Source organism: Oikopleura dioica, chromosome 1, assembly GCF_907165135.1.
Source record: "Oikopleura dioica chromosome 1, OKI2018_I68_1.0, whole genome shotgun sequence".
Lineage (NCBI taxonomy): Eukaryota > Metazoa > Chordata > Appendicularia > Copelata > Oikopleuridae > Oikopleura > Oikopleura dioica.
Window position 1 is genome coordinate 7,636,911 of NC_137291.1, and position 26,731 is coordinate 7,663,641.

The window sequence follows — 26,731 nt, forward strand, 5'->3', positions numbered from 1 at the left end:
GTTAAAAGAAGAGTTTTATTAGTATTGGGCAGTGCTACACTTTTGACAAGCAAATGAATGAGTGAAGATTTTCAATAAAAAAAAGTGTCAATCGCTGTAAAAACTGAATAAAAGTGCCTGTCCTAGACGGCATTGATTCGAAACCATGTTGAATCCTTGTGTCCCGGCAAGTCGTCGAAAGTCTTGAATCGCAAGGATGGGCATGAAGATTTCACCATCCCCAGCGCCGAGTTTTCGACGGATAATGATATTTCTCATGATAATGACGTTTCCAACCAGGTATCGTGGGATGTAGCCATAATCGTGTTGAGTTAGCTTCGGAACTGCTGATTTTAGGCTCTATTTTTAAAGCATTACTATTTAAAATCGCGAAATCAAAACCAATATTGAAAATATATTTAATTTTCTCAGAAAACTGAGCCCAAACTATAGGAATAATTCTCGCCTTTTTGTTGAAATGCTGAATCTCTTGCATGGTCTTTGGCTCTGTGTCGAAATCAACCATGCTCTTGCTATAAGTTGAGTCTGGATTTGACGCGTCGTAGAGCCAGAAGATAAAAAAGGAGGAAAGTTGCGAGACGCGGACAAGTAAACTCGGGCGGAGGTCAATTCTTTCTGAACTGTCTTCTAGGTCAGTTTCTTCGGACTCCTCATAGTCTTCGAATCGCACTTGAAGCTCTTTATGACTGTAAAAACGGCTTTTTTACTTTATTATTCAAGATGCTTTATTTTTGCTTGCCAACTGTTTATGCGATCAAAATTGATAACAATAATTTTCATCGAAAAAATGAAAACATGAACTCTAAGGACCCCATTTTCAAGCTGAAAAACTCTCTGAGTTTAGTTCGAGATGGCGACTCATTCGCCCATTTGAGATCTTTGTGACGACGGATTATATTTTACCCCGATTTTTATTGCCTTACTCTACAGTTAGGACGTATCGAGAAAGTTTTTCTCTCTGATTAACAAGAAGCGCTTTTAGATAGAACATGAACCGCATAAACGTTTTGAAGCGCAGAGAAAATCGGGAAAATCGACCACTTGCTGCATCCTCTCCAAGGCCTGGTCCTCCCTACGGAAGGCGAGTACTAGCGGATGTAAATGGCAGGAGCCCGGCGCTGAATATCAGGTAATATTTCAAAAGAAAATTTTGATCCATTGATGTCCATTTACTCGATCATTAGCTCGATCCCGATGAGTGGAGAGGGTAGAGGGCGTCTTCAATCGGAAGATGTCCCGAGTATGGACACCTTCTCCGAGGACACGATCGACCATCAGACTCAGGTCCCGACTGGTGACATCAGCCATTTTATTCGCAGCTTGAGGGACAAGAAAAACAAGTACAAACGAATGGTTAGTTCACCCTCTCATTATTCTCAATTCATTGTTAATTCAGGCTCTCGAGGCGAGGAAAGCACTGCAGGATCTGTCAAACATTGTGACTGACAAGCTTCCGGTCATCGACGCCCTCGAGCTCGGCGTAAACAAGATTCACAACACTGTTGAAGCGACGAAGCGACGCCAGAATGTCGTCTTCATCTTTTTGTCGCTTCTGGGGGCAATTATTTACGCTATGTTCTTAGAATGTAAAGAACTCACTGCGACAACTAACGGCAGTCCATACGTCTAAGACAGGGCTTCCGCTAGTTGTGATCACATTTCACGCCTTTTTACCTTTCACAGTTCACGAAATACATTTTCTATTAAAATCCTTCTTTGCTTTTTGTCGCATTAATGAATCAATAAGAAAGCCGCACCTGAGAATATTCCTATCAAATGGAATAAATTTGTCAAAGGCGAATGGATTTTTAAATGTCTTATCTTCCTTCATTCGAAAATAAACGTCATAAATCGCCTTCAACTCTTGAACCAAGAAATCATCCGCCAATCTGGGCATGCTCCCGTGGATAATGGTCCCATGCTCCGCGATAAGTTCATTGTTTTCATCCCAAAAGTCGTCGAAGTTCTCGAAATCGCCAAATAAATGACTCGAAATCAGAATTATTGAAGCTTTCGCTGCATTTTGAGCATTATTGTGAACCGAGCGATCTATCCTTTCCTCGCCCTGTTTCGAGACAAAGCTGTTTTCAACGACACTTAGAAAGAGATTAGAAATTGGATTGGATTCGAAATCCGATTCGAACCATGTGACCTCTAACTTGTCTAACCCTTTCCTAGAACAGTAATTTGCAACCAAAATCTGCCCAGCTGTCAACACCTTCGGCAGCTTCTTTTCCCAATCTTCATCAAACTCTCTGTTAATCGCTAACCATCCTCCATCCCCCGAGCCCTGAATCAACGGAATCTTCAAAACCCATCTGGTACTACTCTCGTTTCTATCTCTTTTCCCACGGTTGCCAAAGCTTGCGTTGAGCTTAGAAGGCAAAGATGCTGATGCGACTATTCCAGCAACCCACGTTTTTCGTAGGGCTGGTACGTCCTTGTCCTCGCTAGAGAACCTGACGAATTTGTGATTCATTCTGAACTTCAACCCTGTTAAAGACAAAGTCCCCTGTCTTCCCTACTGACTAGTCTACCCTTTCCAACAACTGTATCTACACGACCACCACGACGACTATTGATACTAACATTGGTTTGTAAAAAGGAAAAATTTATTCAAAAATCGAAGAACTCAAAAAGTATTAAAAATAAAAATGAGAATATGTTGTGCTTTCGGAAGAGGCAGGTGATATGCTGGAATGTGATGAAAACGATTTCTATTCTTTCGAGGTCTCCTCTCCGTCGATTTTGACTGAATCAATCTGCTTCTTCAAAATTTCATTGTCGAGTTTGCTTTCCATGTTGTACAACCGCTGCTCGAGAATTGCCACGGTTTGGGTGAGGACGTCCATTTGACGGACCATTTCTTGCATTACTTTTTCGACGTTAGGAGGTAGCTTTTGATCTTCGAGTGCATGTGCGATGTTTTCTTGTGTAGAATTTAACTGAAATATGATTGTATTCACGAGTAAATTTTGAAAACATGCTAATAGTTTTAATAGACTGATTTTTATTGTCAAGGAAAATTTTATTGTTTTCGGGAAAGAGGGTCTTGATAAAGATCTATATTTTACGAAATAGGTCGATAAGAAATTTTGATAGAAGATCATTATCAATAGTCTTAACAGATGGTTACGGGCTATATTTAGTGGGTCTGTGTTGCTAGAACTCATTCGTTACGAAAATGTAGCACCAGTAGAACTAGCACCTGTGTCAAGTACACATTTATCTTGTGTTTGTTTTTTTTTCTTCAAAATAAATACCAATTTAATATAGTCATATAGTTTTTTTTAAAGATTCTCACCTGAGGATCAGGCAAACTGCCAGCTATCGGTGGCCCGAGAGTCCTAACTTCAGGTGTATTTGTCTGTTCGCTAAGAGCTTTTCTACTTCGAAGACCAGTCGCTGTCGCAGGTCTACTACCAGGACGAGCAGAGCCAGGGCGCGCTGTACTCGGCCGACTGATGCTCTTTTTCTTTGGCTTTTTCTCAGGTTCCTCTTCTTCGGGAGAATCAAAATTTGTTTTCCAAACGATAACTTGCTCATCCTATAACCAACTTTTTTCTCAAGAAAATGAGACGAAATGGCTACCTGTCCACCAGAGGCAAAACGAGTTCCATCTTGAGCAAACGCTACTGAATTTACTTGACCACTGTGTCCATGAAGAGTGTAACACATGCGGCCTTCCATAATATCCAAAACTTTAAGTGTTCCGTCGTTTGAGCCTGTGAGAATCCAGCTTCCACTTGGATGAAATGCTAATTGATTGACTGGTCCTGAATGTACCTAGAAATAAAGACGATGAGTCCTAGTCGATTTCAAGAAGGGAATTTCTTACTGTGTAATGTTGAAGAAGCTTATTTGTTCTAATATCCCATATTCTCGTTGATCTATCATCGCCACACGCGGCTATGCAATTTCCACTTGGATGAAATCTAAAATAGTCCGTGGTAAAGATTTTTTTGAGAATTTCAAGCAGACCTGACGCAATTTATTTGACCAGCGCTTTCGAGAAATTCAGCAATATTGTTTTTGTTTCTCAGATCCCAGAGTTTTACGACTTTATCATCACCACCAGACACGGCTAGTCGGGAGTCCGGACTTAGCCTGACTGATCTGACCCAATTTGTGTGTCCTGTGAGGGAGAATTTGAATTGTTGTCTGTTAACTTCCCAGAGTTTTACTGTTTTATCATCACTACAAAATCCTTAGAAAAAAAGTCTAAAAGAAGAGGCCTACCTGCAGGTAATAATTTGTGAACAATCATCAGAGAAATTGATTCCTCTAACAGCCGCCGTATGTGCCTTGAAGGGTGTCGATTCTCCTTTCACAGACGGTATCCAAAGTCTGACTGTTTTATCTGATGATGCTGTAGCGATAATCTGCCCTGTTGATGAAAATTCAACATCGTTGATTGCCTCTTTGTGGCCCAAAAATCTGTACGCACGAGCTGACTGTCTAAAATTCCACACCATGAGTTCTCCATCTGCCGATCCCGTTGCCGCCTAAAATCGAGTTATTCCTAATCAAGAAACTGTCCAATTACCTGTTTTAAATTTGGATTGAATGCGACGCATTTGACAGCATCTTTGTGCCCTTTATAGTGATGCTCCACAATCGGATCACCCCCTGCGCCCATTCTAAAATATTCCGTTTCAATTTTGTTTAGGGAGCAGTAGGTGCATTGAAAAGTAGTTATAGTTAGGTAAATTATCCTATTTATTTGCCAGCAGCTTTCGCCGCCTTGGCCATTGCTAGTTTTTTCGCCTTCATGGCTTCTGCCAGCTCTTTGAATCGCAACATGCATTCTCTTTTTGATCTGGAGCCGACCTGCAAAGCGCAAGAGTAAAAATAATTCTAGAGACAAATTTTTCTTACCGCGGAGGCGATTTTTTCCCATCTTTCTGGCTCCTTCGCTCCATATGTTCTCAGAGCTGAGTAGGGCCCATTAGGTGTAAATACCCATTAGGTGTAAATTCCATTAGGTGTAATTTTCTAGAAGGTGTAACACACCTAATGGATATTTACACCTAATGGGAACTTACACCTATTGGGTGAAAATTCTTTGTTTTGGGACATTTGGTGTAAATTGTTGCCGAATTCATTTCTTTCGATCGAAAAAACTCTGCGAAATCCGACTGCTGACGAGAAAATACAAAGAAAAACAAGAAAAAAAACCTTGATCTGCCTGAATATAAATAATACGAATAAAAGAGATTCTCAATAAAACCGGTCAAGAAGGAAGCTCTTTGATAATATCGTCCTTGAAGCCTCTTTATTTTTATAAAATGAAACGACTTCTGCAGGAACCAAAGCATCGGACTTGAATTTACTTGCTCCATCAAAATCTTTTTCATCGAACTTTTTCTTTGGAAGCGAGCTCTGCGTTTGATTCGTTTATACAAGCCGATCATAATGCCTTTACACAGTTTTTGAATACTTCCCTCTAAATAATTGACAACAGAAGGAAATTCGTCACGAAGTAGGACAGTACCTGATTTGTACTTTTCGATGAAGAGACAAATCTCATGAATGAATCCTAACGAGCCAATAGTTGCAATCGACTTTTCCGAGTTAAGCTGCGACAGGATAATCATCGACTCGTTAACGACATCTTTACATTTTGACGTGCGCACAATACTGTACAAAGGTCGTAGTAGTTCTGAAGTGACGCAGCCAAATTGGAGCAATTTCAGGCACTAAATCACGATCGCGTCGTTTTCTTTGTGACTAAGCATGGTGAGCAGAAGTGGTCGGGAGTTCTGTGTCAGTTTCTCGCTCTTTGTGAAAAAAGAAATCGCTGTAGCTGCTGAGGAGGACTTGTAGTATTTCTCAAGATATGCCATCGAATCTTTGAGGTTGAGGTCTGCTTTCGGAGCTGGTACTTTCGTATTCATTGAGATCTTCATCCATTTGCAGCTGCGTTGTCGTTTTGCTTAAAACACTGTTATACAATTATATTGACTATATGAATTTGAATTCTAGTGCTTCTAGAACTTAAGTCTACAGATATTTTCATAAAAATTGAACATTTACTTCTCGATTTTCTGCAGGAGTCTACTTATTATTAGAGATAAAAATGAAGCGTAAAAAGGATGATGAAAAGAATGAGGATTTGGAATTAACAAAAGAAGTCAGCGACATGGTTAAGAAAGCGCCAAAAGCTAAACTTGAGCTCAAAGACTTGCTTACGCCTGAACGTCCCCCAACGATGATTGAAACTCAAGAAATCATCGATGATTCTACCAGTACCGATCCAAAGGAAAAGTGCTCTTTATTAATAATTGAATTACCTTGCAATTTGTCGTAAGGATAAACTTCCAAGTAGCCTCGGTCAGAAATGAGCAACCCTTTCGCGGAGAACTCTTCATCATCAAATTGAAATCTTGAGAGCACTAAATAGTTGATATCAGTTCAATTGGCAACAAGCATGGTCAATTTCATTTTCTTTATTTGCTTTGGACCTAATGAATTGTTCTCATATACTCCGCGCAATAAAGACGATTTTCAAGATCTTCCAAAAGAACTAGCAGCAAAATATCCAGGAGCAGGTCAAATAGAATGATTTACCCTTTAATATATACGGCATGCATCTTTAGGGCATTAACTTACCTAAAACGCTTCTCAATCGAGTAAATCATGTTGTGGACATCGCTTTGGCACTGTTGCTTGCCAAAATGCTGGAATTGTGACGGTTTTTTCGTGCGCTGAAATCAAAAATTATCATTTTGAGATCTGTTAAAAAGGATGGAAAAGAATGAATCTCAACTGTCAAAACCACCACGTTCGAAAGAATCTGGAAACATCTAACTGTAAAGCGAAAATATCGGTGCTTGTACGAAATTCTGATTACAAATCGAAAGAATTTTACGATGTTGAAAACTTTATAATCTACGATCCAAGAAAATCTCATGTGGCGTTTGAAGTTTGTGGCTTTGGTGGTCATTTGAATGCACTGATTGATTGTTGGAAAAGATATGTGGTTTACAGATTCCGTCGAAACGAGCTTGAATCACAGCCCCGGACTTCGAGAAAAATGCTTGAATTGTTGCAAGATGAAGTCGTTGACAGTGAAATTTCAAATCGAATTTTCGGTGGAAATGCCAAAAAGAATGCCAAAAAAGCGGCGCTTCGATTTAAAAACTCAAATGTCGCTGCCAAGGAAAAACAAATTGTGCCGACAAAATGCCACTTCTTATATATGTTTCAACGATGGTGGGCGGATTCACGACTCCCTTCCCTTAGCAACGATTTCACGCGCCACAATATAGTGTTTTTTTTGGACCATGACGCTCGCCGAAGTGAATATGCATCAAGTCTCAATATAGGAAGAGTTTTTTACCTTTATTGAGTACAGTTGAGTTGTTGTTATTGTAGATGAGACAGGTTGTTTGTGAGTTCGCTCGTGATCTGAAAAAAAATATGAAACTCGAAAAGATGGAATAATGAGTGTCGTGAGTGCCGTCAAAAAACAGTGGCCACAACTTGTGATGGTAACCGAACCTTGCCGCGATCAATCGAACAAATTCAAGGTCGGGTTTTTTTTATTTAAGTCGCTTGGTGTCGCTTATTCGGGCTTTTGTTTTCGGGGTAATCATCAAAAATCGACGGTGCGTTAAAAAACCTGTCAAGGGTTATTGCGTTGACCGAATGACTTGTCTCCTCAAAGATCACAAAGCGGAAACATATGAAGCGTTATGGGCATTCTTCAAAAGCCAAACGAATGGGCTCCCTAATCTTCGCTATGTGTGCAGTGACTGGGAGAAATCCTTTATCTCTGCTCACAAAACTGTCCTGCCCGGCGTTATTCATATAAAGTGTTCCTTCCACTTGTATCAATCCTGGAAACGCCGGGCAGGACAGGAAGGCCTCTTGAAGGCTTGGGAGGAAGAACGGACACAAGTCATCAGGAAGGTTTTATAAAATGAGATTGCTAACATTTGCTATTTTACCTTTGATCTTTTAGCATCAGCTGATTTGTAGATAAGTTTCCGCTCTCCGACTCGCTTGAGGTTTCGGTTGCCATTCGGGCAAATCTTCTGCGGAAGATGAATTTTTTCTGACTGAGCTTCAAAATGAAGAATACACAGGCGCTTTTGGTCTTCATTGGAGGTGTGTATTGATAACTGTGCGCTTAGAATGGGTATTATTTGAAATCAATTAAAAATCGTCCACAAAATCAAATTCTGACGTATTTTCGTACCTTGGCAAATAGTATCGATGAACTTGATTTTTTTTGTTGCTAGTTTGCGCTCTTGGTTGACTTAATAAAGGACTTGTAGTTTTGCTCAGCTTTTTCTTTTCTCCGGCTTTGAGGACTTCCTCGATGTTCAGATTGACATCGAGAGCTCCTGTGCATTCGCCAGCGAAGATCTTTCTCGCTCCGTGACGGATCATGTTCAACATTTCCTTTTGATTGAGCTTCTTGTTCTGATCTATTGATCATCGTTGAGGGTTTCTAAAAGGGGGATTAGTATTGTGAAAGTCAGTTAATTTCATTTTATAAAATCAATAAGGAATTGTCTGTATTCTGCGCCTTATTTCCCTGTTGGACAAGATGAATTTCGGGCTGTTTTCATCGAAATCATCACAGAAGAGTGCCAAAAAAATCTTGAAATCGACGGTAATGCTGTTGAGTCGATGGATGTTGATGACGAAAACGCGAAAAAAGAGGTGGATGTTGATGATGACGAAAACGCGAAAGAAAAGGTGGATGTTGATGACGGCGAAAAGAAGAAAAAGAAGAATGGATGGATCGCTTATCGCGACTACCTCCTCAAGAACTATTTCAACGAAGACGCCACATTCAAGCCTAGTGAATGGGCCGATAAATCATCCAATATGATCAAAACTGGGGAAATCGATAGCACTAATAACGCCAGGCTTGGTTTGATCATTTTTACCTAAATTTTTCTCCATGATTTCGACCACGGTCTCTCTATTTTTATTCGAATTGAGCAGCGCTTCTCATCAGCTTCATGACCAGCGACAACAACAGCTTGACTCGTTTCTAAAATATCAATTAACTTTTGAAATCAACGATGAACCAAGATTTAGCGAGAGTGTAAATGCACGACTCTTGCGCGGTCTGCAGTCTAAGCCTGATGTTCAAGAGCTTTGCAAAGTGATCACAAATCGCAAGAAAACGACGTTTAACGATGAGTTGAGCTATCTTGAAGATGGAAAATGGCCAATAAAAACAACGCAAAAAACTGGTACAACATGGATGGTTAAATTTAACGCTATGCAACGATTCTATCGAAAGTTGGATCGACAGTCTTCTTCCATGCCTCTAAAAATAAGCCATGCTGAGCTGAAAAAGCTTGTAATATCGACTTCAAAAGATCTAAAAGGGGCGTCGACCGAGGCAAAAAGATTACTCTCTTCAAAAGACGCACTTGACAAGTTCCTTTGTGACCTGGATCGCAGAAATCCAGTGTTTGAGACTTTTCTCGCTGGAATGAATTTCAATTTGGTCGAAAAGAAAGAAGAAAACGCAAAAAAGAAAAAGGGCTCACCTGGTCATGAAATCAACGAAGAGAACCTTCCAGCAATGGGCGAGCATAGCGGCGCCTTTGTGAGGAAAACAGATGAAATCAAGGAAGAAAAGCGTCGTATTGATGTCCTTGAAGAAGCCGCGGAATACACAGAAGTTAAGACAGCAACAAACAACGATGAATCGTCCAATTCCATTCTTCTTGAGGAATCTGAAAATGCAATGAAATACGAAAACGAGCTTGATAGAAAAATGTTCAAAACTCCAACTTTCAAGTTTGAAAAGTTTAATGGCTACAAGATGTCATTTGAAGCAGAAAATATCGCTAAAAATATACAAAAATGGCCTGAAGGACAGCTGGTCAATTTAATAGAAAAGGAGGAAGTTCGCGTCCGAGATCTGTTGCCACTTTACAAACTTCGAACAGAAACAAAAGACAAAATTCTGGACTTGTTTATCATCATTATGAGACATTACCAACAGCAACACCAAACTAATGATATTATTCTTGAAGACACGAAATTCTCACAAATGGTCTTTCAAGGAAAAAATTTTGCTGGTACTGGTTATCATCCATCAGAAATAAAACGATTTGTTTGCCCTGTCTTTATCCCTGGTCGAGTTGGACACTGGATAATTGTCAAGGCGGATAGAGAGGAAAAAATATTTACAATTTACGACTCTTTGAATTTCGAAGATTATGGAGATGTCTATCAAGGCAAATTTCAAAAAATATTAGATTAATTAACCGTATCATAAGCGCAATTGGAAATTTAATTAAGTGTTTCTTGAAGTATTCGAAGAAGACGAAAAGGACTGGGCTCCTATATATCAAAAATGCCCAAAACAAAAATACATGGACTGCGGCATTAATGTGGCGTATGGATTATTTTTCATCGTGTGCCTAAATCTGGAGAACTATTCAACAAAACTCAAGGAGAGCTCCAAAAATTTACGACTAAATTTGGCAGCGTGCATATCCACTGGCGAATTAATGATTGGTACCTGATGTTTGGCGAACCAGCTGTAAGATTTTACTTTCCAGTACTTCTTTTTCTTAAATAAACATAATCAGAAACAGAGATTTATTCAGTTATTTACTTTCGAGTACAAAAGCGTATCGCTGAGCCCCTCAACCGCAACTGCGAGGCGTTGATTATGCCAGGACATTTGGAGGACGTCGCCTTCGAAGCCTTCGATTTCGCGAGCTTCTTCGTCCGGGCCCATGATTCCTTCGAAAGACGCGATGAAGATCTAAAATGAGGGTGAGAAATCGTAAACATGGACGGAGCACTTGCCTTGTTTTTGATGGCGAAAATGATCTTTTGATCGTCATGTGACCAACAGACGTTCAAAGCAGGGCCTTCCAAATTGCACCAGGTTCCTTCATTTGTCCAGGTTACGCAGCTGAAAGAACAGTTTATTGGTCATAAATTGAGCGCAGTTTTACCTAAAAATGGCGATAGAATCGCTTTCAGAAACGACCAGTTTCTCTCCCGAGTTACTAAATCCGACGAAGGCAACACAACTTGTCCAACTTGTCGCTGAACGAGTTCTTCTCGATCCGAGTCCCAGATTTAGACAAAAGTCGCGTTCTTCGAACTCAGCGCCAGAAGCGAGCTGAACGGGTCCCAAGAAAGCGAGTGGATCGGCTTCAAAACTTTGCCAAAAAAGGTCGACATTTTCCGCGAAGGAAAGTTCTTCGTGACAGACGTTCGTGCTCTCGAGGAATTGGTCATCAGCGCCGCCTGGATTTCGCGTTCGACGCTAGAATTTTACAATTTATTTTCAAAAATCCCTTCTAAAAGATTACCTCAAGTTCATGAGTCAGCGGTCGAGGGAGATTCTCAACGATTTGATGAACTGGTCTTCCTTTTTCTGCGAATATTAACTTTCCTCTTGATTCGGAGTAGCATCTCTCTTCTGCTCCTGGACTCATCATTTTTCAGCCGGGCTGTTTTCATTAAGCTTCAATTCTTCTTCTCTTTTGTGAATATACATTTGATCATCTATCTGTAATCAAAAAAGGTACCATTAAAGGTCCTACGGGTTAGTTTTAAATATAAAAATTTATCAGAAAAAATTGCAGGAAATAGATTAAACTTCAGCTAAATAAACGTCGGCAAGAAAACATATTTCGCAGAAAGATTTCTCGTTTGAAAAAAGAAAGAAAAATGATAATTCATTGAGCGCAAATGACGAAACGCTTCAGCTTGTCACGATTACTCATCGATAGCGCGCGATTTTCAAATTTTGACTTCGAAAATTGCTCGAAAAGATGTTTTTTGTTTCTTGAGTGCAATTTAGAAAGAATTAAAAAAAAATATTTTTCCAAAAAAAAATGCTCGTTGGGGGGTCGTCGAGAATGTGTGACAGCTTGTGTCGATCCCTTTTTTACAAAATAATTTTGAAAAATATTGAACAATTAGGTGTAAATACCCATTAGGTGTAAATATCTATTAGGTGTGTTACACCTTCTAGAAAATTACACTAAATGGGTATTTACACCTAATGGGATTTACACCTAATGGGCCTCACCCTCTCAGAGCTTGCTCTAGTCGTTTCTGCTCGTCTTGAGCCCACTGAGCTGGGGCAGGCTGAAGAAAACATGAGTTCTAGAGATAAAATGGGATTCGTCTAAAACTCACCGCAGCGGCAGTACCAGCGTTTGAAGCAGCAGTGTTTTTCTTTCCATCCATGTCGCCCGATTTCTTACTGATATCTTTCTGGAACTGCTTGAAAGCATCCTGTTGTCCTGGAGCTCTCATCGATTGTTTTTCGAGTTCTTTAGCCTTCTTGAGAATTTGCTTTTCGTCTCGCTCTTTGCTTGCGCCGTGGTCGTTCATCCAGACATTGATGACTCCCCAACGATTAAGCGTTCCAGCGGGGAAGGTTACCATTGCCTTTGTCAGCAATTGGATATCATCGGTGTTCCAGCCGCCGGAAACTACTGCCGCCTTGACCTTTTCCTGTGCTGATTTTTCAGTGGCGATGGCGTTTTTCTCCGCTTCAGCAGCTTTGAAATCGACAATTGAGGATCGAACAATGTCTGCTCGAGCACTGACATCTGCTTCGTTCATTTTCTTGTTCAAATCCGCCAATTGGACGGCGTTAAACGCTGTGCAGAGATATTCAACATCTTCCATCATTTTCAGTTGCTCTTCGTCCGGGACCCAGTATTTGTCTGATTTCGCCAGGGCTCGGAACTTCTGTCGCTCTTTTTTGTTCGCTTTGACCTCCGCCTTCGCGATCGCTTTTTTCTCCTCTTCGATCTTTGCCAATCGCTCTTTCTCAGCATCTTCTTTCGCTTTCTTTTCCGCGGTGATTCTGGCCTGTTGAAGCTCTCTTTCTATCTTCGCTCGCCTAGCTTCTTCTTTTTTCTTTTGCTTCGCTTCGTCGCGGATTCGTTTTTCTTCGTCGACAAAGCGCTGGATTCGCGGATCGTTGGCGTACGCAAGATCGACGAGTTTCCGGATTCGGGACATTTCTTCCTTCTTCTTTTTCACACGACCCTGGCGGTTGTATTTTTCAATTGCTCGGCGCTCGTAACGATCTTGCGCTTGCTCTGGGTCTCCTTCGTCTTCCCAGTGGAAGTCTCGCCACGATTTGAAATCATACCAGTAGTTGTAGAAGCGATCTTTGGGAGGTTCTTTGTGAATAGATAAGAAAATTTGAACACTCGAGAAGCCGCTTGCGGCTTCGTTGAAGAATAATTAAAGCCGCACAATGCGCTGCTTTTTAGTTTTATACGGAAATTATCGAATCGAAGTGATCAGCGAACCAGGCCTACAGTCTTTCTATCGTCATCGTCATGTCCGATTGGAACAACTTTCGATCTCTGAAGAGCCCATCTTGCGTTTCTCTCGAAAACAGGGGCAAAAATCCCGTAAAAGTTTGTCTTCAAATTTGGATCATCCGCTTTTGGAATGGAATTGTTAAATTTGGGATCGACAGAATCAAATGCTCGACGCTTGACGGGGTCGGACAGAATTTCCGCGCTCTTCGTAATGATCGCGAAGTTTTCTTCGTCCTTTTTCGTCGCTGGGCGACCGAGTTTATCGGGGTGGAACTTGAGGACGAGGGCTTTGTGGACTTGCTTGATTTGCTTGGCAGTGGCCTTGTATCGGATGTCCTGGAGGCCGAGGATCGCGTAGTGATCGTTTTCCTTCCACTCAGAGGCCTTGACCTTTTCCAGCTTTACACCAGGCTCAAGTTTTTCAAAGTCGATCTCTTCAGTTTCCTCTTCCTCCTCGATAATTTCATCGGTGCTCTCTTCCTCGATTCCGAAGTTTTCCTGGAGCCAATTTTCGAAAGCCCAGCCGACCGGCTCGACTTCTTGAAAATCAAGTGGCGGTAATTTCATTCTGAAAAATATTTTCTTGATAAAAATCTGATTAGCAGTTTGTTATCATGAGTGATCAAATTCCTCAATTAGATAAAAAAATAGAATATTTTATCTCTTTACTTGATGATTAGCAGGGATTAGTTTTTGATAAAGTGACAAGTTCGTGAAATCCTCTCTGAAAAGTCGACTTTCCGAAGCCGCGGGGTACCGTGGGAATGAACCGTGGCAGACGGGGCCAATCGCGCTACGCGACTCAAAATTTACTTCAGTCGCTTGAAAAGAATAAATTCGCGAAGCGCACAACGGCGCGAATAACGCGCGCCAAAACGAAAAGGAAAAGACAAGACGCAAGAAATAAGAAAGACTGAAGAAAAAACAACTCAAGGTGATTTTGGCGTCTGTCGCCAAAAATTCATTTTGAGAAATAAGAAGAGGAAGGAAGAAAAATCGAAATTGAAATTTGGCGAAGAGGAAATTGATAAGAATGTGGCGAAAATGGGTGGTTTTCGTGCAACTTTTGACGGGATTTATTGCTGCGGAAAAAGTAGATATTGGAAAACTTCATCCGACTGTTTTCGGTAAAATTTTCTCATTGAAAAATGCCTGTAGCCGATTTAGTTCCTGGAATTCTCGGCTCTCGAGTTGAAGCAAAGCTGAACAGGACTTCTGTTCCACACTGGATTTGCTCGAAAAAGGCAGATTGGTTCAACATGTGGATGAACTACGAAATCATGGCTCCTCTTGGTGGAACTTGTTGGGTTCAGAACATGTGGATGGAGTTCGATAACGTAACGAAGACGACGCATAATCCAGAGGGAGTTCAGTTGCGGCCAGAGTGCTGGGGAGATACGGACTGCATTGAGTGGCTGGATCCACACCATTTGGTACCACCGGGCAGATATTTCCATGACATTATTCAGGTATTCATGCGGACCATTGTGAACGGATACAGAGTATTTTAATATTAGTGGTTTATCAGTTCCTACTGTTGCCCAAATTAACCAAAAATTACTTTTTTGACGAGAAATATGGCTCTTTTTTGTAAACTCTGGAAAACATCGCTGAATTTTCATCTAAATAGATTCACTTCATAAAGAAAACTTTAGGCATTCGTACGAAATGGCTACGAAGTGAACAACACCCTAACCGCCGCTACATATGACTGGAGAAAGTCCGCTTCAGAATGGGAAGTCGACTACTTTCCGAAGTTACAGAAAATGATCGAAGACATGTTTGCCAAGTTCAACAAAAAAGGTGCGAATATAAACGCATCATATGTCAAAACGAAACATGTTTAGTTGTTATCGTCGCGCATTCGATGGGGAACCCCTGTTTGCTTTCTTTCTTCAATAAAATGTCGCCAGCTTGGAAGAAGAAATATATCAAGCAGTATGCTGCCATCGCCCCTGTCTATCTTGGCGCTCCTAAATCCCTCAAAGGTAGATTTTCTCTAAAGTTTTGATGAAAATACTCTTGATTTTCTAGCCCTGATAAACGGCGAAAACGAAGGAATTCCAAGCATCCTAGTGGGGCTTATTCAGATGCGTACAATGCTCAGAACTTTTCCTAGGTAAGTTTTTCTCTCTTAAAATTAAGCTATCCCTCTCTTTAGTACGTATTATTTGGTGCCAAACAACAAGGACGACAACTGGCCAAATGAGCACGCAACGATCGTTTACACAGACGATCGAAACTACACTGCGACTGTTTCTGACATGGGTACAGTTATCCATCCTGTGGCTGTTTTACCGATAAATTTCAGTCGATCTTTTCAAAGCCATGGAAAAGCCAGATTACGATTTCGGAGTTGACATGTACCACAAATTTGGCCAAGAGCGAGTTCTCAAGGATCCCGGTGTTCCTGTTCATATCTTCTACGGTACAGGACTGGATACGACCTGTGCCATGGACTACAGAAACAAGCGTTTCCCTGATTACTCGCCTAAAGAATGTGAGTCCCTCAATTTCAGAAAATCGAAATAAATTCCATTTTTAGATCAATGCTCTGGTGATAGTACTGTGCCAGAATGGTCGTCGACATTCGGCTATTACCACTGGGCTAATGCTAAGAAAACGGAAGTGCCAAAAGCAGATCATAACGAGCTACTGCGCGATGAAGAAGTGATCAACACGATCTTGGGCTATGCGATTGAAGACTTTGATCCACCACAGCTCAAGAAGAGCAAGAACAAGCTTTATTTCAAGCCTGATCTAACTCGTGGAAAGAAGATTTTCGAGCAGGCGTATTGGCGAATTCCTGAAGAATGATATCCTTTTCTTCCTTGATTTCAGAAATCGGGAATCTGTACTATTTTTTGATAAAACTTTACTCGTAGATCCACTTTCCTGGCCAACAAATCAGAATTAATCCCCATCCTTCCAAAAATCTTAGCAGGCCCTAAAAGTGGAAAATTTCAAATAATCAATTCAAGTTTCAAATGCCCACCCTTATCTGTTTGTAATGAATGCTCTTGTGCTACTAGTCTGTCTGTAATAATGCAACTACAGTTCCGTTCTTTTATTGATCATCATTTTCATCCCTGTTTTCTCAATTTCAACAATGCCGAAAAATCTTCAAAAATAAGCGTATTCTTTTCGATTTCTCAATTTTCAAATCTGAAAATCCGCGCCCGGAGGACTTTCGTTCCGCTTAAGCGCCCACCAACCAGACCGGTTGTTTCTTTTTTACAGAAAAAAGAGAACCGACTTCTTTGATTTAGATAACAGAATAAAAGACATGAGGATATGTCGTTGAACCAGGGTGATAAGCCACTGAGTAATCGGTGCACTAGAATCGAAGTCGAGCTAGAGAAGACTGACCAGCATAATTATCCGGAATTTTCTTTTCTGTCACTGAAAAATGAGCTTGAAAAAGCGACTGAGGTTGAGGGAACGGCTGCTGATCCTGCCAATAAAGATGGTAAATCATGAAATATTTTTCAGTTAACATTTTTCTTCCAGAGGACGAGTGCGCAAGAATTGCCGCAATGCTCGAAGCGAAATACAGTAATTTTGGGAATACAGCGTCCTTCGACAAGAAAAAGCGCCGACGACACGAAAGAATAGAAGATTTCATGGACATGGGCGAAGGATACGACCAGGACGATGATTTTATTGACGACTCTGAAGCGCATGAAATTTTTGTTCCGCAGCAATACGACACCTGGCACGGCGGGTTCTACGTTAATCAGGGCCTGTTGAGGTTGAAAATGGCGGATACGGCGGAAGATGAAGTTACGTTGACGGCGGGGACGAAGCAGCGGAATTTCGGGAAACCGGTTTCAGAATCTGGAGAAAGCGACTCGGAAAAATCTGACGATGAATCGAACTCTCAAGGTGACGGTAAAGACGAAGTCGATAAGGGAAAGAAAGAGGATGAGGGTCCAAAGCGAGGTAGGCCGCCAAAGAGTCAAGAAGCAAAAGCAAAGCCTGTGGCCGAGGCAAGTACAAAAGGAACTCCTGGAAGGCCACCGAAGAATCCTGAAAGCAAAGCGACTCCTGGAAGACCGCCAAAGTCGCCATCAAAAACAGCTGAACCGAAAATCGCCGAACCACCTGTTTCGCTACCTGACGCGGATCTTCCAGAGAACATTCGGTATGCCCCCCTAAAAGGTTAAAAAAACCCACAACCTTTTTTTTCAGAACGAAATGCAACACTCTTCGAAAAATCGCCGAAGCTTCAAAAGGCATGTCATCTCAAAAGTTCTTCTCTTCTTCTGTCCTCGACTTACTTGTCGAAATCGACAATCATATTAAAGATGTTTCTCCGAAGATCCGAAACGCGACGCTTGAATACATCTCCGAACCGATGCCCTGCAAAAAAGACACCTTGATGTTGCGCCTGAAAAAGATGCGAAAGGATAAAGTCGAGTCAATCATCAAAGAACCGTTTGACAAGTTCACCGTTATGATCAAAAAGTGCGTTGATATTCAAACGATCAAATACGAAGGCCAACTTGAGAATTTTAACAAGCGCCTCGCCGAGTACAACGAAAAGTCCAAATCCGATCCAAATATGAAGAAGCCCCGGCAGCCGAGTAAAAACTTCAACTGGACAGCCGATGCCAAAGCAGATCTCTTTGACTTGGTCAAAATCAAGGAAAGCCTTTATGCGATACAGAAGCCAAAAGATACAACGCTAGAAGCGTGGATCAAGGAATTCGTAAATGTGGAAGTCAAAAGTCTCTTTCCGCCGGGATGGGTTACCTATGAAAAGCTAGAAAAGGTGATTGGAATTGAGAAGAATAAACGCGAAATGGAAGCGAATGGCGGGATCCAAACGAATGGAACGCCTAAAGTTGAGAAGAAAGTTGGAGAAAAACGAAAGCTAATGGACTCTCCTATCGATCAGCAGAAACTAAAAACAGCGAATTCCTCACAACCATCAAAAATATCAAAACCAAGTCCAGAAGCGAAGCCATCTCCTGTTCAAGCCGCCACAGCAGTCGTAAAACAGCTTCCAGTTCCAGTTACTCAAGTTAATCAGAATACAACTCTTTCGACAGAACAGCAACTCATAGCACAGAAAGTGATTCAGATCGCGATCGAAAAAAAACGAAAAGAACTCGAAGAAAAAGCCGCGGCGGAGAAAAATAAGAAAGCTCAAGAGCAGCACATGCAAAACTTGATGAAACAGCTGCAAAATAGCCAAAATGGAGGAACGCAGAATAAAATTGCGAAGGCGCCTCCAAAGTCGAAAAGATCTCCAAAAGAACTGAGAGAACAACTTGTTAAAATTCAGCAGCAAAACGCGAAAGTGCAAAAAACGACGGTTGAAAGTCAAAAGATTAGCCCATCACCACCGAAGTCTTCGCCAAAACCGATTGCTCCATCTCCCAGTCCGTCTAAGTTGCCATCGATGTCCCTTCCAAGTATTCATCAAATCGCATCTTCGCCAACGAAAACGAGCGTAATCAAAGTCAGTCCTGTCAAAGTCCAGAATACTCAACTTTTCCAACAACCGACTATCGCGAACTCGCCCCAACTGCAAGCTGCAACGCGTCGACTTTCTAATGAAAACTCAAATGTCGTTGTCTTCCCTCACACGATGCAGCATCAAGTCTCTCCAGTATCAACAGGCGTCACCCAGCAACAGCAGCATGTATCGCCAGTGCTTATCCAGCAGCAAAAGTCTCCGAGCTCGTCGAGTTTTAGCATTAACAATTTGGTCTCACAGTCGAAAAGTACCTCTCAATCATTTATCGTTCCAGTGTCTCAGGTAACAGAAATTTTTCCGATCTCTTATCAGCCGCGTTTCAGGTTCAAAATATCAGCCGTCAGCAAGTTCAAAATATTCCAATTTCTCACAAAACTTCAACTATTTCAACAAATGCTCAGGTTTGACCTTACCATCCTTTTCACAGCCGTCAACTGTTTTTTTCAGGAGTACTTCGTTCAAAAACAAGCAGTTCCTCAAAACATTGTTCAACAGCAGCAACAGCAGCAGCATTCAATGACGACGCAAAATCAAGGGCTTATCCAAGCAAGACTTCAGCAAAACGGTCATCCGTCTGCTTATCAATACATGGAGACGACAAATGGAGTATTTTTGGGAACAAATCCTATTCAAAATTTGCCTACTGACCCACTAAAGTACCCATCTAATACTCTTATCATATCGTAACGGCTTTTAAGCTCTATTGAACCAACACTGCCAATCGATATGCCTTTCTTTAACGCTTCCAGGCAGCTTTCGGGGGACAAGGTATCCCGGTAGTAAATGTTTCGTGATAAGGAAACACTTTTCACAGTCTTGCATGTACGTGATCTCTTTTTTATCTTTCTAGTTACTAATAATTTCCTAGGTTCAAAGAACGACTCCGCAGAAAAGAATATATTACTATCCTTCTAATCACTTTTACTGACCACATGTTTCTGTTCATTCTTCTACCTCAATTCAGTATTAGAATTCGAATTGAAAATATCTCATGATAAAAATTCAGACAGAAAATGGAAGGGAGTCAACCGCCAGGCGGTCCGCCTCAAGGTCAGCCAAATCCGGGAGGTGCTCCTTACGGGCACCATCCTCCAACTTCATATCCATCGCAGTATCCTCCTCAGCAGCACCCTGGCGCTTCGGGTGGCCATATGAGCGGACCTCCAGGCGGCTATCCAGGATACGCCAGCCATGGAGGCCCTCCACCAGGACATGGTGGTCCCCCAGGCGGCTATCATCCACAAATGCATCCAGGTCAGCACCCTGGCTATCCAGGTTTTCCTCGACACGCCGCCCCACCAGGTCACATGATGCATCCGCAACGACCTCCCGTAGCCGCACCTCAAGCCGCACCTGCGCAACCTCCAGCTCCACAACAGCCTGGTGCGCCCGTCACAACCGAAGCAGAAACCTACGATAATCCTTACACACCGCAACCGTCAACTCCTGGAACTGCCGATAATACAGCTTCAGAAGCTCCATCTACTCCGCAGACAGCGACAACTGACCCTGCTGCGCAATCTCAGCCAGCGCAGGCAACTCCAACTCAGCCAACACCAACACAAGCACCTGCTCATCCATCACAGGCGCCGGGTGCTCCTCCGGCTCAGCAGGGAGCTCCTCAGCCTGGATTTCCTCCGCATGGTCAGCCCGGCCCATATCCTCCACACTACCAAGGCGGTCCTCACATGCAACGGCCACCAATGCCACGACAGTACACGACTACTCCCCGTTACACTGCCGAAAATCTTACAGCTATGCAAAAAGCTCTGGCTGAGATGCAGCATCAAAATCTAACGAATGACCCGCGATATCACCAGCTTGTAAATGCGATCCGAGATGCTGAGCTTCAATTGCGTCGACAAACGCACTCTACTTTTACGCCAACGCAGTTGAGTCAACTTAGAGCGCAAATAATGGCATACAAGCAGCTTTCGCGAACTCAAAACATCGATCCACAGTTGCTTCTTCAAGTCAAAGGGCAACAAGGACAGAGAGGACCAACAGGAGCCGCTCAACCGCCTCAACCCTCGCAGGAAGCCGCTGCTACCGCACAGCCTCCTACTCCTTCAAATCCAGAAGATGGTGGATCTGAGGGAGATAAATCTTCAGTGGCAGCTGCAACTCCGAATGCTCCAGACTCAAGACCAAGCACTGCCGGTCCAGAGAAAGAAGAAGGCTCGGATAAAGAAAACGCAGAAAAGAAGGAACCGAAGCAAGAGCCAACCGATGAAGCCAAAACAAACGAACCCGATACTCCTAGAGCATTTTCCGAAGGACCGCCAGTTCAGAGAAACTCTGATTTATACGAGCTTCTTCGCGATAAGCGCCCAGGTTATGGGGCGAATAAATTGTGCCCAGTCCAGAAGCCGAAGGGAATCGACCCAGCCGTGATTTTGGAGGAAAACGAAAAAAGAATCAACGCTCGAGTGTTGAACAGAATCACAGAATTGGAAGGCCTACCAGCTAACTTGCCAGCAGAGCTGCGAATAAGAGCGCAAATCGAACTGAGAAGTCTTCGATTGCTCGGTTTTCAGAGGCAACTCAGACAGGAAGTTATTAGCGTTACAAAGCAAGATACAACTCTTGAAACGGCTCTCAACACAAATGCTTATCGACGCAAGAAAAAACAAGGTCTCAAAGACGCTCGAATTACAGAGAAGATTGAGAAGCAGCACAAGACTGAAGCCGAGCGCAGAAAGAAGCGTCTTCATCAAGATTTCCTCCTTCAGGTCATGAACCACCAGAAAGAGTTCTATGAGTACCACAAGAACAACCGGAGCAAGGTCATCAGGACGAACAAAGCTCTTATTGCTTATTACAGGTGAGCTTGCGTATTTCAATCCCGAGTTTTCATAAATGAATTCACGAATAATCGGTTCAGCTTTCTTGATTTTATTTTAGCAACTCGGAAGCGCGTCTCAAAAGAGAACAAGAACGTCGTGAAAAGGAACGTATGCGTCTGCTCAAGCAAGAAGATGAAGAAGGTTACCGAAAGCTTATTGATCGACAGAAAGATAAACGTCTTGCCCACTTGCTTGATCAGACCGATGCGTATATCAAGGAATTGACCTCCATGTTGAAGGGACACAAGGAAGAAACTGCCAAAAAGAAAAAAGTTGCTGCTGGAAGCTTCGAAGATCCCGATGACCCGAGAGTTCCGATGGTCAATACGATGAACGGAATGATTCTCAAGGGAGAAAACGCCCCGAAACGATCGCAGCTCATCGCGTTTATGCAAGCTCATCCAGGTTGGAAGCCAGTAGAGGAGCCACCAAAGGAAGAAAAGAAAGAAGGCGAAGGGGAAGCCGAGGAAAGCAAGGAAGAAAAAGAAGCGAAGGAAAATAAGGATCCAGATCGTGATGTTGAAGACGAGGATCAGAAAGACGACAAGTCTTACTACATGACGGCTCACGGAGTACAAGAAAAGATCGAAAAGCAACCGTCCATCCTTGTTGGTGGCACTTTGAAACCGTACCAAATGAAGGGTCTGGAGTGGCTGGTTTCTCTCTTCAACAATAACTTGAATGGAATTCTCGCCGATGAAATGGGTCTCGGTAAAACTATCCAAACGATTGCTATGATTACGCACTTGGTCGAATTCAAAGGCGAGATGGGTCCTTATCTAGTCATTGTCCCTCTGTCAACGCTTTCTAACTGGGTTCTCGAGTTCCAAAAGTGGGCGCCGTCGATTTCCGTCATTGGTTACAAGGGATCTCCGAATACTCGACGACTCTTAGCAAATGCTATTCGTGGCTCTCGTTTCAATGTGCTTATTACGACTTATGAATACATCATCAAGGATAAGCCGGTCCTCTCCAAAGTCAAGTGGAAGTTCCAAATTGTTGATGAAGGTCACCGAATGAAAAATCAAAGCTGCAAGCTGACACAGGTTCTCAACACTCACTATCTCTCGCCTCATCGTCTCTTGCTGACCGGTACGCCGTTGCAGAATAAGCTTCCTGAACTGTGGGCATTGATGAACTTTTTGCTTCCGTCGATTTTCAAGTCCGTTGCAACTTTTGAACAGTGGTTCAATGCGCCGTTCCAAAACGCTGGTGAAAAAGTTGAATTGAACGAAGAAGAAAGTATTCTTATCATTCGACGTTTGCACAAGGTCCTCCGTCCTTTCCTCCTTCGTCGATTGAAAAAAGAAGTCGAGACGCAACTGCCAGACAAAGTCGAGCATATCATTCGCTGCGAAATGTCTGCTCTACAGACGCAGCTTTACAAACACATGAAGCAGGGTTACATGCTCATGGATACGAACGACAAAAAGAACAAGACTGGCAACAAGGCGCTGATGAACACAATCATGCAATTGCGAAAGATCTGTAACCATCCATTCATGTTCCGTCACGTGGAAGAAGCGATCGCAGAGAAGATGTACGGCCCAGGGAGCACGACTTGCGAGGGATCCCTGCTCGTCCGATCTGCTGGTAAATTTGAGCTGATGGAACGTATTCTTCCGAAATTGAAGGCTACTGGCCACAAAGTCCTAATTTTCACCCAAATGACGCAAGTCATTCTTCTCATGGAAGATTATTTCAACCAGTACGGATACAAATATCTCCGTCTCGACGGCTCTACAAAAGCTGATGACCGAGGAGAATTGCTAAAGATGTTCAATGCGCCAGACTCTGATTATGACGTATTTGTTCTGTCTACAAGAGCTGGTGGTCTTGGTTTGAACTTGCAGACGGCCGATACCGTCATCATCTTCGATTCTGATTGGAATCCTCATCAAGATATGCAGGCACAAGATCGAGCGCATCGTATTGGTCAGCAGAACGAAGTGCGCGTCTTGCGTTTCGTTACATCGCAGTCTGTCGAGGAACGAATTCTAGCAGCGGCGCGATACAAACTCACCGTCGACGAAAAAGTCATCCAAGCTGGTAAATTCGACAACAAATCCAGCGGTTCTGAGCGACGACAAATGTTGATGGACATTATCGCTCAAGAAGGAATGGACGAAGAAGAAGACGAAATCCCAGATGACGAGACGATCAATATGATGTTGCAGCGAAGTCAGGAGGAATTCGAACTCTTTCAGAAAATGGACTCGGAGCGAATCATGAACCAGAAGCCTGGACAAGCTCGATTAATGGAAGAAGATGAACTCCCGGAATTCTTGACCAAAACCGTCGAAGAGGCGAAGGAGGAGATGGAAGATTCCGATCGATCGAAAATGTACGGAAAAGGAAGTCGAAGTCGTCGAGAGGTAAACTTCCTCAACCCTTTTTTGTTTGTTTATAATCAACTCAGGTCAATTACGGCGAAGGGTTGACGGAAGAACAATGGCTAAGTGCGGTCGACAATGGCGACGATGTTAACGCGCTCGAGGAAGCGGCCAAGAAGAGCGGGTAAGCAACATTTGAAACATCCGGCGACGGTATAAATAAATTTTTAAGCGGCAGTGGAAAGCGAAAACGTGAGGAGTCACCTGAGCAAGAGTCTTCCTCAAAAGACAGCAGAAAGAAAAAGGTAATTATTTTTTCGCCTATCCCATGATCAAGATCTTTCAATTCTTAATCCTTTCTTCAGAAATCGCAGCCCGCCCAACCGCTAGACGATGAAACGATCAAGAAAATGAAGGCCCTTGTGGACTACATCGTCGAGTACGAGGACAGGTAATGCACCCTTTCTTTTTCCCTATTTTGCTGAAGTTTGAACAGTGAATTATTAATTTTAATTCAGTGAGGGTCGCCGCCTTAGTGATCCGTTTATCCACCTGCCGCCAAAGAGAGATCTTCCAGATTACTATGAGCAGATCAAGGCAAGAAAAAAACTCAGGAATCACTCCTTTCACAATTCTTTTCTAGCGACCCGTCGATGTCTCCAAGATCCGCAACAGAATCCGCGCAGAGAAATATCGAAGCTTGGAAGACCTAGAAAAGGATATCAATACAATGTGCAAGAATGCGCAACAGTATAATATCGAGGGTTCACTGGTTTGTAGATAAAATTATGCCCCGTTCTAGTGACTATTTTAGATCTTTGACGACTCTGTAATCTTGCAGTCCGTCTTTACTTCGGCCAAGCAAATGCTCGAATCGACTGGAAAGCTCCCAACATCGCTCAAGCGAAAGCCAGAAGGTAATCAACGATATACAAATACAATCGATTATTCGAAATTCAGAGCCGCTGGACATCGATGAAGATTCAAAGAAATCTAAAAAATCGAAAAAGAAGAAGAAGCGCAAGAAAGACGAAAGCTCGGAAGAAGAAATGACTGATTCTGACGAGTATTCTGATTAATTCTAGGCATCTTTTTAACCTACCTTTTAACACAGCCATTCGCCATTTGTTCACCTTTCTCTTGAACTTTTACATGTTTATTTCTTCCGTGTTATTTCGCCCGTTTAGCCCTTATCTTATTTAACACGATTGAAACATTCGTTAATTAGTTGTTATTCATTCTTTCTTTTCGTCTCTCAAATAGTTGAAATTTCTTTCCGAAAATATCCTTCCCGCATTTCCTGCCATTACATTCTCGTCCCCTTTTTTAAATCGCGTTAAAATTGTTCCCTGTACATTTTCTTCCCCACAATTGAAAGCTCATAAGGATAACTTCTTTAGAGAAAATCCCATTTAGAAAGCAACCGTATTTAAATACTAAATACAGGAAATGTCTGACTCGGAATTCGAAGGATACACGCCCACGAAGCGTGCCAGACTTGAAGTGCCACTGGCAGCGCAAATATCGCCAAATTCGCGGATAAGGAAGCCAAAATCTGCACACAACCAAATTGCCATGATGAAAATCGATAACTCGGTGAAGGTTTGTGTTCGCTGTTGACATTTGACTAATTTGATGGGGGTTTAGAGGAGAAGAGAATCTTTTGTTGTTCGCCCAGATGACGTCTTAGCAGAGAAGATTAAGAAACTTGAGGAATTATACGACGATGCTTTTAGATCTGAAGCTCAGGTAAGAAAGAGCTTCTGAATATAAAACATCTCTTGTATTAGGAAAACCCAGAGTTGTCATTCAACGAGCTCAATCTTCGATCACTAGAAAGAATTACAAGCTCAGAAGAGTTTCTCAAAGCAGCTGACTTGTTAGACCTGCCGGTCTTACTTGGTTTGAAGACAAATAATAGTTGATTATTTTTTAACATTGAACCTGTACAAGTGCCTTATATATTTTATTTTTTTTTTACTTTCTTGCCTTGATTTATTTTTCCACAACAGTTCCTACCTTTATAATTCTTTTGGTAATTTTTTAATCATTTTCAATGATAAGAGATGAATTCGAAAAGCATACGTTTTTCACGAGCAGCCGGGATGGAAGTTCAAAAAAGAAATATCACAGATACAGAAACGCCGGTTCTCGAAAAAGTGGCGCTAGAAGAACAGCTCAAAGAAATGAAACATGACTTAGAAGATAATGACAATGGTTCGTTAAATTTCTATGTTGTTATCTCAACGAATTTTAGGCATCCCGATTCCAGACTTGAAGCTTCCAGAAGTCTTGGAAACATCAGATCATCTTCAACGCGCCTATCGTATTAAACAGCTACCTCACGATTCCTCCATGCCTGTTGTCATCACTTTTGTGTTTCTTCTTTTAGGTAAGCGCCTTTTTCATTCTTATCGATTCTGATATCAATCTTCAGTGAGCGTTCTTGCATTCAATCATCGTCGAAAAATCGTCGCTTTTATCTTGGAAGGTGGCACTCGCCGCCGCAGCCAGCGCTACACTCGTCTTACTTCAACCTGAAAACTCACCAAAAGAATCGTTGCCCTCATCCAATGTTCCAGACCTTTGTTCCAGTACTTCAACTATCCATACCCTGTATTATTTATTTCTCCCTTTCATCTCTTTTATATTTTCCCACTGTGTTCTCATTTTCAAACAGATGCCGAATTTCTTCAATAAAAAATCTTTCCTAAATTTCATAACATTTCCTTTTCCGGCCTAGAAATTCGATCGTGTCAAAGGTCCAGTATCAAA

At 42.2% G+C, this 26,731-nt stretch overlaps 8 protein-coding genes across 14 annotated transcripts; 5 read left to right on the plus strand and 3 right to left on the minus strand.

The window, feature by feature from the left end:
• Positions 1–18: 18 nt before the first annotated feature.
• Positions 19–2,487, minus strand: LOC145711893 (uncharacterized). The gene is made up of 4 exons (XM_081789582.1): positions 1,758–2,487; positions 428–686; positions 118–315; positions 19–39 (listed from the first exon to the last, which is right to left on the minus strand). Exons 1-4 carry the CDS (start codon positions 2,477–2,479, stop codon positions 19–21), a joined length of 1,200 nt encoding a protein of 399 aa, XP_081645708.1. The 5' UTR covers positions 2,480–2,487.
• Positions 879–1,741, plus strand: LOC145711204 (uncharacterized). The gene is made up of 4 exons (XM_081788939.1): positions 879–937; positions 983–1,129; positions 1,185–1,353; positions 1,397–1,741. Exons 2-4 carry the CDS (start codon positions 990–992, stop codon positions 1,628–1,630), a joined length of 543 nt encoding a protein of 180 aa, XP_081645065.1. The 5' UTR covers positions 879–937; positions 983–989; the 3' UTR covers positions 1,631–1,741.
• A 161-nt stretch (positions 2,488–2,648) lies between the features above and the next one.
• On the minus strand, positions 2,649–13,891 carry LOC145711132 (dnaJ homolog subfamily C member 2-like). 3 transcript variants are annotated; one of them, XM_081788876.1, is made up of 10 exons: positions 12,145–12,230; positions 12,037–12,093; positions 4,879–4,926; positions 4,547–4,640; positions 4,240–4,505; positions 3,982–4,197; positions 3,839–3,935; positions 3,592–3,786; positions 3,305–3,547; positions 2,649–2,945 (listed from the first exon to the last, which is right to left on the minus strand). In XM_081788876.1, the coding sequence occupies exons 3-10, from the start codon at positions 4,920–4,922 to the stop codon at positions 2,718–2,720; spliced, it is 1,383 nt and encodes a 460-aa protein (XP_081645002.1). In that variant the 5' UTR covers positions 4,923–4,926; positions 12,037–12,093; positions 12,145–12,230; the 3' UTR covers positions 2,649–2,717. The 3 variants fall into 3 exon arrangements, 2 of the variants coding, with proteins under 2 accessions (XP_081645002.1, XP_081644991.1); XR_014135123.1 differs by lacking the exons at positions 2,649–2,945; positions 3,305–3,547; positions 3,592–3,786; positions 3,839–3,935; positions 3,982–4,197 and adding an exon at positions 13,283–13,891 and having other exon boundaries at positions 4,306–4,505; positions 12,145–13,133; XM_081788865.1 differs by lacking the exons at positions 2,649–2,945; positions 3,305–3,547; positions 3,592–3,786; ... (2 more) ...; positions 4,240–4,505; positions 4,547–4,640 and adding exons at positions 4,671–4,830; positions 13,283–13,891 and having other exon boundaries at positions 12,145–13,133.
• On the minus strand, positions 5,259–11,939 carry LOC145711185 (uncharacterized). Its single transcript, XM_081788918.1, has 14 exons — positions 11,310–11,939; positions 10,947–11,263; positions 10,795–10,903; positions 10,598–10,750; positions 10,502–10,552; positions 9,519–9,707; positions 8,904–9,010; positions 8,204–8,458; positions 7,953–8,133; positions 7,343–7,410; positions 6,613–6,707; positions 6,294–6,395; positions 5,495–5,935; positions 5,259–5,446 (listed from the first exon to the last, which is right to left on the minus strand). Exons 1-6 carry the CDS (start codon positions 11,436–11,438, stop codon positions 9,654–9,656), a joined length of 813 nt encoding a protein of 270 aa, XP_081645044.1. The 5' UTR covers positions 11,439–11,939; the 3' UTR covers positions 5,259–5,446; positions 5,495–5,935; positions 6,294–6,395; positions 6,613–6,707; positions 7,343–7,410; positions 7,953–8,133; positions 8,204–8,458; positions 8,904–9,010; positions 9,519–9,653.
• Positions 13,892–14,118: 227 nt separating the features above from the next.
• On the plus strand, positions 14,119–16,419 carry LOC145711153 (lysosomal phospholipase A and acyltransferase-like). The gene is made up of 8 exons (XM_081788888.1): positions 14,119–14,419; positions 14,460–14,761; positions 14,948–15,095; positions 15,140–15,280; positions 15,327–15,411; positions 15,454–15,560; positions 15,604–15,792; positions 15,838–16,419. Exons 1-8 carry the CDS (start codon positions 14,326–14,328, stop codon positions 16,107–16,109), a joined length of 1,338 nt encoding a protein of 445 aa, XP_081645014.1. The 5' UTR covers positions 14,119–14,325; the 3' UTR covers positions 16,110–16,419.
• A 96-nt stretch (positions 16,420–16,515) lies between these two features.
• Positions 16,516–19,768, plus strand: LOC145711089 (uncharacterized). 3 transcript variants are annotated; one of them, XM_081788827.1, is made up of 7 exons: positions 16,516–16,761; positions 16,803–17,436; positions 17,484–19,059; positions 19,101–19,178; positions 19,225–19,433; positions 19,476–19,599; positions 19,646–19,768. In XM_081788827.1, the coding sequence occupies exons 1-6, from the start codon at positions 16,587–16,589 to the stop codon at positions 19,555–19,557; spliced, it is 2,754 nt and encodes a 917-aa protein (XP_081644953.1). In that variant the 5' UTR covers positions 16,516–16,586; the 3' UTR covers positions 19,558–19,599; positions 19,646–19,768. The 3 variants fall into 3 exon arrangements, with proteins under 3 accessions (XP_081644953.1, XP_081644946.1, XP_081644961.1); XM_081788820.1 differs by having other exon boundaries at positions 19,476–19,545; positions 19,646–19,746; XM_081788835.1 differs by having other exon boundaries at positions 19,476–19,603; positions 19,646–19,737.
• LOC145711080 (SWI/SNF-related matrix-associated actin-dependent regulator of chromatin subfamily A member 2-like) lies at positions 19,765–25,558 on the plus strand. Its single transcript, XM_081788808.1, has 9 exons — positions 19,765–21,601; positions 21,682–23,998; positions 24,043–24,140; positions 24,189–24,261; positions 24,322–24,407; positions 24,475–24,553; positions 24,600–24,728; positions 24,771–24,873; positions 24,917–25,558. The coding sequence occupies exons 1-9, from the start codon at positions 19,791–19,793 to the stop codon at positions 25,033–25,035; spliced, it is 4,815 nt and encodes a 1,604-aa protein (XP_081644934.1). The 5' UTR covers positions 19,765–19,790; the 3' UTR covers positions 25,036–25,558.
• LOC145711215 (uncharacterized) lies at positions 25,406–26,666 on the plus strand. 3 transcript variants are annotated; one of them, XM_081788948.1, is made up of 5 exons: positions 25,406–25,558; positions 25,604–25,705; positions 25,747–26,173; positions 26,214–26,348; positions 26,394–26,666. In XM_081788948.1, exons 1-3 carry the CDS (start codon positions 25,406–25,408, stop codon positions 25,879–25,881), a joined length of 390 nt encoding a protein of 129 aa, XP_081645074.1. In that variant the 3' UTR covers positions 25,882–26,173; positions 26,214–26,348; positions 26,394–26,666. The 3 variants fall into 3 exon arrangements, with proteins under 3 accessions (XP_081645074.1, XP_081645089.1, XP_081645081.1); XM_081788963.1 differs by having other exon boundaries at positions 25,406–25,552; XM_081788955.1 differs by lacking the exons at positions 25,406–25,558; positions 25,604–25,705 and having other exon boundaries at positions 25,998–26,173.
• The last annotated feature ends 65 nt before the right edge of the window (positions 26,667–26,731 follow it).